At 36.2% G+C, this 13,123-nt stretch overlaps 1 protein-coding gene across 7 annotated transcripts in view; it reads right to left on the bottom strand.

Annotated features, from left to right (window-relative positions):
* PHF21A (PHD finger protein 21A) overlaps positions 1-11,548 on the bottom strand; it is a 94,345-nt gene extending 82,797 nt beyond the window's left edge. For 6 of the 7 annotated variants that reach the window (XM_075712483.1, XM_075712479.1, XM_075712484.1 and 3 more), the window contains exons 1-3: positions 11,435-11,548; positions 6,766-6,798; positions 4,533-4,598 (exon numbers count right to left, since the gene is read on the bottom strand). In XM_075712483.1, the coding sequence (XP_075568598.1) occupies positions 4,533-4,598; positions 6,766-6,798; positions 11,435-11,488 (153 nt within the window). In that variant the 5' untranslated portion in view covers positions 11,489-11,548. Of the gene's footprint in view, positions 1-4,532; positions 4,620-6,765; positions 6,799-11,434 lie in introns of all 7 variants that reach the window. The other variant, XM_075712478.1, reaches the window with a different exon arrangement.
* Between the last annotated feature and the right edge of the window lie 1,575 nt (positions 11,549-13,123).

Raw genomic sequence — 13,123 nt, 5'->3', positions numbered from 1 at the left:
AATATAGCAACATTAATGCTTAAACCTATTACTGACAGGTTTTGAAGACTTAAATAGCAAGTTTCCTTTGTCAGTCTAAACCACATGTTTACATTTGTTCAACTATACAAAACCATGGTTAAATTACACTACCATTCTTAAAATCCCTCCCAAATCCCCTTTCCTACTACTTGCTGTTTAGAGGCAAGGTTAAAAGGAGTCTCGCCCTGAACACACAGGATTTAGAATAACCTCAACTACCTCAATTTGCTGTAAACTTTAAATACAAGCAGAAGTCACTAGATTTGCCTATTCATAACAATAGAGATAAGCTTGCTTTTATAGTTTTCTGATGATATTCTACAGTTTCAACTATTCTTCACAGTAAAGTATGTTAAACTTTTCCCCCATGAAAAATAAAAACACAAGTATCCCTATGCCAACAACTATTTTTGAGTACTTTTTCCTACAGGTGTATACAGCTCTTCAGAAATCAAAGTAACAAAGGGATCCACTTTATTTTTTCACATCAAGACCAAATGCATTAGAATACAAGTCTAGTTTTCACAAGACTGTTTTCTTGAAGATTCAATGAATTTAACTACAACTACAGTAAAAGACATTTTATTTTCAAATATAGGGGAAAGAGTCATGCAGTTTCTTTAGTATATGCTTATCACCATCACCTTTTTACTATAAGGTCAAAAGATTATTCCTGTAAGCTTTCTTCCACGTTTAAGACAGAATGTTGCTCCAACTTTTCCAAGAAATTGTGATAAGGACAGATGTAGAAAATCCTCTGTATCTGACATGATATTGCTAAAAAGCATTTCTTTGCTGCCCACTTCTTTCTTTACATTTCTTTAGTCGAATAAACATGACTCTTCCTTCTCACTGGAAAAAAGTACTGTTATGATACATACTCAATGATGATGTATCTGCAAGATCATATTATAATTTTTTTAATTAACTATGGACGGAAAGAAGCAGAAAAAAGGTGTTACTTCAAGATTACATCCCTCCTGCTCCTTTATGTTAGACCTGCTCTACCTACCTCAGTCTTTCACTAGTGTCACTGGTAACAATCTCCACCCCACCTCCCCAAAGTAAAAAAGTACACACTGGTAAACTTCCTCATGGAAAAATTCAAGAATTCATTCTTTGTGTTTTTTTATTGTACAGAGTATATTTATCCCAGATGAAAGCTGAGTAGTGATAGGCAATTGTGGGTAAAAGTCGACAAAACAGAATGCCAAAGGAAGACACTATCGTAGAATACAAAATTAAGGAAAGAGTGCTAGGACTATTACTTTCTTACAAAAAGGTGAAAACGTAATAAAAAACAGTGCTACACAGCAACAGAATTAATTCATATTTACAACCCAAGCTTAGATTTGGCAATTAAAACTGTTTTGCAAAAAGTTACTCTTGACTTCTCTTTATTGAGCAGACAGTTGGGGAAAGAGAGAGGAAACCAGTTTTAAAACCAATGCATTCAGGGTTTCCAAACTGCAGCACTCACATTTATAGCTGAGGAAGAAGACTGTTAAACTGAATTCACCTTATTGCCCCTAGATTTGAAAAATAAGGTAAGCACAGTTATAACTCCATGGTAATAACAAGAAGAGACTAGCAGAGGAAAATAATCATCTGAAGGATTCATGTTTACTGCCCTTTAAATGAAAATTATCTTCAAATACATTTTTTCTCTTTTTGAAGTTTTTCTTCAATATGATAACGCAATCGGCATACATTGCTCATCAGCTCTCAGGTGAAACAAAGCATTTATTTTCACCTCTTCCACATTTTCAAAAAATGTATGAATATATGACATAGCTTATGCTGTAACAGTTTAACCCTGCATCAGCTAACAAATTTCTTTAGGTTTAAGCCTACACGCTGCACAGCCTACTTGCTTTCTTTTTGTACTTTGCCAGATCTCTTCAATTTCACAAACTTCTGAACAGAGCTGTCATTATTAATTCTCAGCAAGAAACCCAAGCCACTATGAATCACTGCAGCGACTGGCAGCAAGTGTTGGCACTGCTCTCACAATGCTTCAGAAATGGAGAGAAGTCCTAAAGCAACTAAAAGCTTTTAGCTAACCTAACCACTGACTTGGTTCTTGCACAAGTCTTCATGCAACTTCACTAAATAAGAGAGCAAATAAAAAGGGTACATAAGGCTGACATAATATTTCAGAAGCCAGAAATATTTCAGTATTCTGCCTGTCTAACAACAGGGTCTCAGCTCCACACCACTGTCTCCGAGTAGGGACATGATACAGGCTGGAACTTTAGTTTTTCCACATTTCATGAAAAGCTTATCAAACAGTGACAACTATGCCTCCTGTAACTGTCCACAGTGGAATTAGGCCCTCAGAGTTTATTCATCGGACATCAGACATCAAGACTACCTACTTGGCTCTAAACAAGAGTGCAGATAACATGTTGCACTCCCCCTTAAGAAATGCACTGCACAATGTATTTATTTACTATGCAAAACTGCATGTTTCTTCATGCTGTGTGAAAATTAAGTTGTTGGATAATATTCTCCCCATAAAAAATTTGATAATAATTATTTTTCCTAAAGAGAAAGCAAAGTGAGAACAGAAAAAAAGGGCTTTGTTGTAGTCTCTAAAATGCTGCTCAACTCTGCATTGCTAAGCCACAGATGTCCATACAACAGATTCCTATAAATAAGAGGGAGTGAGCATTTCTCTGCATTGGGAAGTTGTGGGTTTTTTCTAGAACTCACATTTGCCATGACCATTGCATTTTAGCAGCCATACTACTTTAGCAGCACTGTCATCTGGGACACTGGCAGCTCTGTGGTCCAGTGGTAGATACAATAAAATATTTAAACTTCAACAATCATAGAGAAGTTCACTGTTCTACTGATAATCAAAACCATAAAAATGCAAAGAAGAAAACTGGACTGTGATTTCATATTGACTGTATTCACTGTGTGGTAGAAGTGAAGTCAGAAACTTATTTTTCAATGTCTTTTGGAAACTTAGCCCATGTTCCTCCCATGAACAAGTGCGCTTTAGTAGTCTGAGCTATAATTTTAAGCAGAAAAGATAACAGCTGCATTTCTGGTGATGTGTAATTTAAAATACATGTTAGTATAGACCACTCTGTACCATAACTTCAAAGAGTTATGAATCCAAGTTTAAAAGTTACAGTACGATATACTTACTTCTTTCTTACCTTCCACTCGCTATCTCACTGCCTGTCCCTGCTGATCATGTGAACTGGTAGTCAATATGACTTTCTTCATGGCACCAAGGCAAGCTAATTTTGAAATTGCCATGGGCCTTCAGAGCTTACCAGAGAATTCTGAAGCTGCTTGCTGTGAGACATAGCCACATGCAGAGGCTCATGCTGGTTTTAGAGAATAAATCATCTTCGAGAGGCATGCCATCACATCAGCAAAACCTCAGTTTCTGTTGAATTACTATTCTCATTAAAAAAAATAATTTTCTTTATTATCCTTACAAGTTCCTTCCTAGACTCACTGTTCCACTACTAAAACATACTGTAATTTTTTTAGTAACCACTATTTCTAGATAAATATTCATCACTGTCTGCCCATTTCCTTAGGAAAGGTAATTCTCAGAACACATGCAGATAATAACAGATGAATGCAGGTATCTAGATGGGACACTGATGCATAACTATATTCTTACCTATGTACATGTTCTAAAATGTTTCCCCTCTTCAAAGGTGTTATCTATTGACCTAATTTGGTTCCATTATTGAAACAATAGCAACACAATTAAGGGACTGCTTAAGTCAGGGGGTTTTTTGGGGGTTGGGGGGATTGGTGGAGTGGTATATGAGGTTTTTTTGTGTGTATTGCTGTTTTGTTTTTTTTAAAAACATAAGTGAGAACAAGTCTTGTAGATCTCTCAATGTTACTTATTTTTCTTCTAGTTACCCTCAAGATACATCTTCAAATTCCACAATCTTTCTATTAAGCATTCAGTTGTAATTATTACTCATACATTAGACCTCTCAAAGAGAATTCCTACCAAATGGCAAATGTAAGACAACTGTGGTATAATTTACCATGGTAAAAATATGCAACTAATTTCCAAATTGTATATTAGGTACCCCCCCATAACTGAAATAAATTTAGTTAGTCTAGACGTGAAGAAAAATTCCAGCATACTCATCCAGACACACAGTGTGGACCAATGAAGACAAAATCTAAAGATCTGCCTAAACCAGAATGGTCTGGTTTAGACTAAGTTTCAAGATAATAATAAAGGAAGTGACAAAATTCATTCATTTTCCCAGCTCCCTTAATGTAAAACATTAGTTTCAACACAAGAAAAAATTGCTATAGCTTCCACTGATTACACTAGTTGCTTGTTTGATAGACTCACAATAACTCATCCTATCTTTTATTGAGAAATCAAATAAAAATCCAAAATGTCTGGTTGCCCACGCTTATTTTTGTACTTAAAAATTTAGCAGCTCTCTTGGAAGCTGGGCAAAGAGACATCTTTAGAACAGGGTGTTAAAAATACATCTCTGTTTCCCTACCTGTTTCTCACTCAGAGCTGTGATTTTGGCTTGAAGTTCATGAAGCTGTTTCTTCAAATCAGCGTTCTGATTAGAAAGAAAAAATATCTGTGAGAAAGATATTCCATTTGTTAACACAGAGTAGTAGCAGGAAGGTGGGGGTTTTTTTGTTGTTATTTTTTTTGGTGGGTTTTTCTTGGCATAATGTACTACAAATACAGCACCTCTGGATGTACGGCCAATAAAATTCAAAAGGCTCAACAAAGCCTTACTTAAGTCACTGAGTGCAACAATAATCAGAAGACCTTTCTAGCACTCAGAACGAAGATTTCATTAAAACATCCATTAGTGCTTACTGCATTATAAAGCACATTTGTACATTTCATCAAGCTTAGAAATTAAACAAGAAATGTTTGTTAATATGTAATATCATAGTATCATATTGTATGTAATAGTATGCTATGGTATGTTACCTAAAGCATTCTTACCTATGCTACTTATGCAAAGACATTATCATACATTTGACTGTGTAAAGCATCACCAAACACATGTATTAAATCTTAATTGACACACATGTCAAATGAAGGCAAACATATCTAAGTCTTCATTTCCATGTATGTTTATGCCTTAGACTGTATTTAGGAGAATTACATTTGCCTTAGCACATCATTCATATCAGCACTTTCCTTACAATAGCACTTTCTTAAGTTTGAGATTTGAAAGCCATAAGCATCACTATAAAGATGCAGTCAGAAAACAGTTTTTTTACCAGGACTATTTCTTTCCTACTAAAAATAAAAATAATAAAATAAAATAAATCTGTCCTCAGTTTAAAGCCTGTGAAGCTCTGCAGAAATGTGACAGGGAAGCGAGCTTCCCTGCATTTTTCTCTTTTGCCACTTTTTTTGTTCTCATTTATATTGTAAACTTTTTACACTAGATTACACAGGTTTGCTGTGCTACACAGAAATATTAAAATATAGGACTAATATTGTTACAGAAACTTCATGCTCAGGATAGCTTCCCTATTTTTATGTTCCTCCATACAATTTTGAAATGCATTACAATCTCAACTTGTAGATAGTCTTCTTTAATATACACACAATTCTAGCAAAACCAGATATTGACCAGTCATCCTCCCTTCTTCTAGATTCCACTTAATAATAATAATCTAGGATAACAATGCATTAAGGGCATTGGAAGCAGGGACCAGATTTACTCTTCCTGGCTCCAGGAACTTTGCATGGTTGCTTGCAGCATGACCTGGCTTTCAGCCTATATGAACTGAAAGCAATACTGCTCTGCAGGCTAATGGTTAGTGGACTTGCCCAGCAAGTGAACGTAGCAGACCTTTACCCAAATCCCATCACAATAAGGAAGTTCTAGAAAGCAGATTTTCCAATATCACCCTACTCCCTGCTCATCCCTCCCCATCAGGGGTCTAACTACTTGACTGTTATAAAAAGCTGTCTTCCCACACCACTGAGCTCAGAAAAATATATGCTCAGAAAATTACAGGGCATTTACTATTGTATGGGGATGGAAGCACTTAATAGCAAGCCTCAGGTGAGCTGCCTTTATCCCTCTACTCAACATTTCAGAATGGTTGCAGAAATCCACAGAATTCCCCATTCAGCACACTGGAGTGCTTAATTGCTGTACAAGATAACCCAGTCTCCTTACACAGTCATCGGGAAAGGGATGACTTCTGCTGTCTACGCAAGGAGTCTAGTTACCCAATTTCAGTAGCTCTGAAACATCCCAAGGCCAAGTGCCCACTCTTTGGGCACTACAGTGCTGAAGCTGGATACCTAAGACAGGCAATCTGAACACAGTCTTAAGCTACATTTTTTTATTTGGACAAAATATTCTATCTCTTCTTGTACAACTGTGAACCTTCTGATACTCAAAAAAGAAAAAAGCAAATTCTAGTAATGGCAGATTTTATAAAGAGCAGCTTCCAATAGAATCAGAAACTTACCACATGTTTGAACTGTGCCACAGTCTGCAAGTGTCTCTTGATTCAGAATATTAAGAAAGTGAGGCAAAAGGCTTATTAAAGGCAAAAGCTTTGGTTTTGTTTTAAACTATCCAACAGTCATTGTTTAAAGATTTGTTCATAATAGTTTTCTTCTAAACATTGTGTTAGCAAGGAAGAACATGATCAAGAAATATCTAAAATTCTCAAGCTTCATGCACTGTTATTTCCTGTATTTTTAAGGGTAAATAACACAATATAAAAGTAAATAGTTACCTGCGGATCTTGCTTCATTTGGGCAACCAGTTTCTAGAAAGAAAAAAGATGCAACAATACAATGATGATTTTTCATTATGGATCTTGTTGAACAGTTCAAAATTCAACACTTTTGAAGAACCTTTGTAAAAGCAAAACATTTAGTTTACAGCACTTCAATAGCAAGGCCTGGAATCCAGTATTATATAATTTCCAAACCCATTCTTATTAATATAGCAAAAACTACCGCACTAAGCCACCACTTTCGCTCCTTCTCCTAAACAGCTCCTGAACAAGTGATGTCTTTTAAGGACAATTTAAGCCAGCTGGGTAAGACAATCTAATAGCTGTGTCTCCTCTAGAACTGCTGCCGCCTTTGGTTGCAGTCACAAGAAACACAAATCACAGATAACTGCTGCGGGCACAAAAGCTGTTTGTACATTCAAGAGCAGAACGTTTCAAGTACTAAGGGTCCGTCTGTGTGTTGGCTTGGCTGGTACCACATGGAAGATCCATGTTCAGAAGTATCTTTGCCACTTTTCTCCCTCAGAGAGAGATTGAGATCATTGTAGAAGAGATGCCCTCCACATCCAAGGGAAAGCAGACAGATGGTTACCATTCACTATTCTTCCTCCTTCACTTCCTTCAGGCAGCTGCAGGAAAACGCTGTCTATTACTAGGCAAGGAAAAAGTTACCAGGCTATCACCAAAGAAAACCAGAGCCCAGAATGAAGAGGCAATGTAAACCAAAAATTGCCAATTTTGGTTTTGGTTACAGCCACATTTATTCATCACTTTGCTATGTCCCCTCCACACATGCAAAGAACAATATAAAGCTTGTACTTTCTTCCCCATTTCATCATCAAAATCAGGAAAAGGAGCGAGAAACAGAAGGACAAAGCAAGCAAGAAAAATATATGTTTCATTCCACCTGCATCAATACCGCTCAGGGAATTCAGACTTTGTCAACTAGTTTTCTTTAATAGTTTATTTCATTTCACATCCTAAAAATGGTATTAATCAAAAAAAAAAAGCACAACACAAAGATAATTCTGCATCAGACCACAGGTCTACCTGCTGCATTTTCTTTCTAGTACTAGCCAATAGCAAACAGAGGCATCAGCATGATGTCTATGCTGGATAAGCATAGAGTGTTATCTCCCACCTTTCAGAAATTTACATCTCCGATGTCTTCAAAGATTATGTCTTAGGTTTAATAGCTAGCAACACACTTTTCTTCCATTAATCTGCCTTAATTACTTTTTCAACTCAGGAAAACACTCAAGATTCTGTGACAATAAGTTCCAAAGTTAAACTACAGGACTCATGTAGAAGGACCTCCTTTTTCTTTTGAATCTGCCTCCTGATAATGCAAGCATGAGGGTCAAGTAACGTTATGGAAAACCAGTTTTGACTCAAGTCAAGGAGTTGGAAGTTGGACTCAATCCAGATGAGTCCCTTCCAACTCAAGACTTTCTATGATTCTATGACTGTTCCTCTATTCATCTTCTTCCCACATTTTTTCCACACCACATATTCCCAGATCAGGTATCATTTCTTCCGATCCAAAATCTCCTCATGCACAAATCATTCCATTGCTTTGTTCTCTCTTAGCACTCTTCCCTGTACTTCTCTAGTTCATCTCTATCATCCAGAGACAAAGTTTAAAACTGCATGCAACACTCAAGTAGTCTGTACTGCAAGAATTCATTCTGCAGTGCTAACAGCTAATTCACAGCCTGCTATTGCAGATGTAAAACCAGGACTTTTTCCAAAGTGCATCACTTGGCATTTATCTACACTGAGTATTATTGTTTCATCATGCCGCCATTCAGTGTCATGGGAGCTAAGGAGCTATGTTATCCTTTTGCTTATATGCTCAGCTTATTTTTCCTCAGTGCTTTCTGCCACAGAGTTTGACAAGCAACAAGTCTGTTAGTTTTTATACAAAGTGCTTATACAGACTCGGTCATAAGACAATACAGTCGGTGACTGTAAACTGTTCATAAAGTATTGCTGAATTTATGGATCACGCAATACTGCATCATCCAATCATAAGAAAAAAAACTTCTTTTGCACGGACCCCAAATGCGAGGTAAATTTAGGATATTTTAAAACCTACTTATCTTTTTGCTACAAAATGAAAGAAGGAAAATAATGTTTTAGGTTCCTTCCACACATCAGCTCAAGGAGTCATCCATGAAGCCCAACCCTTCTCTGAGAATAGCTAAATATAACCCCTTTAACACCTCGTGATCAAAACTATGAAGAGCAGACCATTTCAAATAACCTTAATTAAGTCAACACAGTAGCAGAATGAACTACTTGGATTTGATGCATCTCTTCTCAGGACAAGCAATATAGCTTTGACATGAAAGATATTTGAATATTCCAGTTGTACTCTGATATAGCAAGTGACCTGGTCAGACTTCATTTATGGAGGATTCTTTGATCATTGAAACAAAATTTTAAAAGTAGCTTTCTCTAAAAAACTAAACACCTCCTTTGGGTCCTTACTGGTAGTTTAAGATACACTTTGCCAAAGCAGCAGCATCAAAGCTTCAGACAGAGTTCTGGAGGTGAACTGGAATAGGCAGGAAACAAGGAGCTATTCTACAAACAAAAACACAGTCATACAGAGCATCACTTTCTATAGCTGTGTAAGCAGTCACAGGTAACACGCTGCATCAGGAAGTTGGGTGGCTTTGCTCACAGTGCAGAGCTGAACTCTGTAAGCTCATCATAGCTTGTCCACCTGTCCACCACTTACAAGGTGACAGCAAACTGACTGTGTGAGTGTTGGCAAGTTTTTTTAGAGTCCTCAGAAAAAGAAATATTAGATAAGTAAAAGATGACAAGTGAGACAATTCTCCACAAAACCACTGCCAAAAGGCATATACTGTATCTGTTTTTACAAAATTCAAAGATATATAATACAGTTCATGCATTTCATTTGAAGATTTTATTTTTTGGTGCCAAAACCAGTTTCATTTCTATCAGTGCCCATTTGACGAGCACAGCAGTAACCACTTGTGCACAGTTCAAGAAATGTTTACTGAAGCACCCAACACGTTGCTGCATTATTTTCCAATGTAAACATTTAGACTTGTTCTTAGCCTTAATTATGGGAATATACCGTATCTTGAAGAAAAAAAAGACAACCTTCTGATATAATGCTTGTCTAGTTTCACCAACTAAAACCAAATTTAGTTACAGTTGATTTCAGTGCAGAGCTCACTTTTAATGAGGATTGGGCAAAGCTAAGGCAAATGGGGTCAAAAAACCTTGAAGTTGTTAAAAAAAAAAAAAGTCTTTTTGGACATTTTCCAGTCTTCACCCCTGCTCATTATGATCATTATGAACAGATGCTAAAGATTATTCAAAATTCACAGTCTTAAAATTTTTGGTTAGCATAGGCATAAAGGGGAATGAAGATACACACAAGAGGTAAATGCTGTTATACAAACACAAGTATGACTAGCGTTCTGATCACCATACAGTAGATAACACTTGAAAAAAATACTTACTGGCCTTAAACATTTTAATGCCTGCAGCAAAATACCATGGGTAATTTCTGAACTTCCTTACTCCCATAACAAAACTTCATTAAAGTTTCGAATGCAAGGGCTTTGGAGTTTGAGGAGAGCAAAATACTTGTCTGTAGTTCTGGAAATTAATCTTTAGCTTTTTCAAGTTTTTCTCCCTAGCTGAAAGCTGGATCTTGTTAAAGCAGACATAGCTTCATTTTACTAATCCACCCATTGAAGTTCTTGCACTATCCTCATCATTGCAGCAACTACTGAACAAGTGATCCAGAACACTTGTTTAGATAAGTAACCAGGCGATTTCAAAACACTTTCCAAATTTCACATGATTGGTTACACTGATCAGTGTAACCTATCATACATTTCTTTCACCACTGCACAACAGTTGTGAGTTTCAGATATCCAACAGAAGAACTGTCTTTAGAAAAGGTCTCATTGATAAATTCAACATTTCAAGTTGGCAGCTACCCTGTGTTTATGGCTGTAAAATTTTGTTCCAAGAATTAAGATGCAGATGTCCTTTTACATTTGCAAATTAGGTTTTATTATTATTTTTAATATTTCTCATTTGTATTGTAATGGAATGGCAAACTGCAACTCTACTGCTATATAAAATCAGACAGGCTAGCAGTAAAAAGCCCCACATGTAAAAATTTCTGAGCCAAGGCACTACCATGTTTTGGTTAGCAAAACTATGTAATCACAAGTTTAGAAGGTACTAAAGTAGAAGACACTCCAGAAGAGAAGCACCAGATGAGACTATGCACATTTTTCTTGAAAGTTCCTCCACCATACTCTTCCATTGCCAACTGAATACTGAAGCTGGCTTCAGAGCATTAGAAAAACCTTCCAGACAGAAGTTGCTGAACATAGTTTTCAGAATGTTTTTATCGCTGCTACAAAAGATAAAAAAAAAAAATCCCCACCCACAGCCTGATATGTAGATTTTTCCACATTTGCTAAAAAACAACAGGTGTCGGGGTCAAAATGCAGAGTACAAAATTCTGAAGTAGTTTCAAACTTATAAAACAATTATTACTATATTTGTACTGCTATCACTTAATGCTACCATCGGTAGTAATACTATCATCAATACTAATGCTGCTATTACTTGAAAGTACAAAGCAAGAAAGAATACAGATTACCTGGTGAACCTGAATTTCCACTTTCAGAGCCTCCTGTAGAGTCTGCAGCTCCATTCTCTACCTTCTCCACTTTCCCTAGAAGTATCTTTGCTGATTCCAGTGCCTTTAGTTTCTGGTTTCCTCTTTAACACCAGTGCTATATTAAAAATAAAGGTTTTGTTTTGGTTAGTGAAGGAGAGAAGTCAATTTAAAAAAAAGGAGATTATAAGAGAGCAGGAATTCAGTAGTGAACTATATTCAACTGCAGCTTTTTAGCATAAACACAATCTTTCCAGCACAAGAAATCTACAGGCTGTACAAAATGCCTGCCTTGGAGTCATTTAGCCAAATTTGTTACTTCCCACATATCCCAAAGTTGACATACTTGTCCCTTATCTTAGTTTGCAGGCAGCTATTTCCTACCAATATCCTATTGCAGTTGCATATTAAATTAGAAAATTTAACTACCAAGAATGTTTTAAAAATCTGTGTAGATGAGAAAATATGCCGGAGACTAAAATTCTGCAACCCAAACAGCAATAAATTGTTAAACAGAATGTACTGCATTAACATGATACTACAGAGCTGTTCTTAGATGGGATAGTCTGCATGCAATTTGACAGAACAACATTAATATATTAATAACCTACTGCCTAAAGTTTGTGCTGAGTTAGTCATTTCAGTTGAAACCTATTTTGAAGGAACACAAGATTGATACAAAACAGCACAAAACTTTTTCAAATCCATTAATTTTAAAATCCTTTTAATCCTGGAATTCTACTTGTAGAACATGAGTATGAGTTTACCATCTTCACTCATGCTACAAACAGATTAATCCCCCCAACCTCTGGCATAGAAAAGCATTATCAGCTATACTTCTAAAAGCCTTGAAGTTGGACAAGAGACTTTTTGTTCAGAAATATGTTAAAAGTATCAGCTTCTGAAACAGGATTAAGATTCCTGTCTCTATCCCATATGCTCAAATCACAATGGAACCTGTGTAAAAACATCTATAAATACATACACACAAAAGCCATCGGAAAACATTATATAGCAATCTTCCCAGTCACTTTTCCATCCAGACACCACACATTAAAGAATTGCTGGAGTGTTAAAATAGTTCCTATTTTTTTTATTTTTTGAAAATTGCTCACAATTATTGCACAGGTATTGTAACCAACTCAGAGGCCTTTCATAATGGGACTTCATTGTTTTCAAAAGGATAGTGACAGTTTAGATTAGACATGTAGGCTGTAAAAAGAGAGTAATTCCCATAAGTTAGAGAATTTTATTTTAACATTGTCTCACTACAGTAAGCTGAAGTGCTGGACAAGTTTGCGAGCTCCTGAAAACAAAAAGTGTGTGTGGGGGGGTGTTTCTTTAAATTAATTGTTTCTCTTTCCAAAGAGAAATATGTTACAAAAAGAGAAGACTATAAAAGGTGTTTTAAAAAGCATTATATTTAAACTCATTCTTTGTCAGTGCCGTCTGCTGTTAGCTTAAAGTTACTTATTTAAACAACAAAGGCCTGATCAGACTTTCTAGTCAACACATTAAATGACCTTCTGCAAGGGCCTCTCCCACATGTGACACAGATGAGTAAAAACAGCTGTCTTTGCAGCACTACTCTCTATAAAATTGTAATTTGTATCAAGGGATACATGGAAATTACATATAGTTCCCTGTTCTATTACCACATACAGTAATGAG

The sequence above is a fragment of the Pelecanus crispus genome, chromosome 6 (genome assembly GCF_030463565.1).
Source record: "Pelecanus crispus isolate bPelCri1 chromosome 6, bPelCri1.pri, whole genome shotgun sequence".
Classification (NCBI taxonomy): Eukaryota; Metazoa; Chordata; class Aves; order Pelecaniformes; family Pelecanidae; genus Pelecanus; species Pelecanus crispus.
The sequence above is the reverse complement of the archived record's forward strand: the minus strand, read 5'-3'. Positions and strand labels throughout refer to the sequence as shown.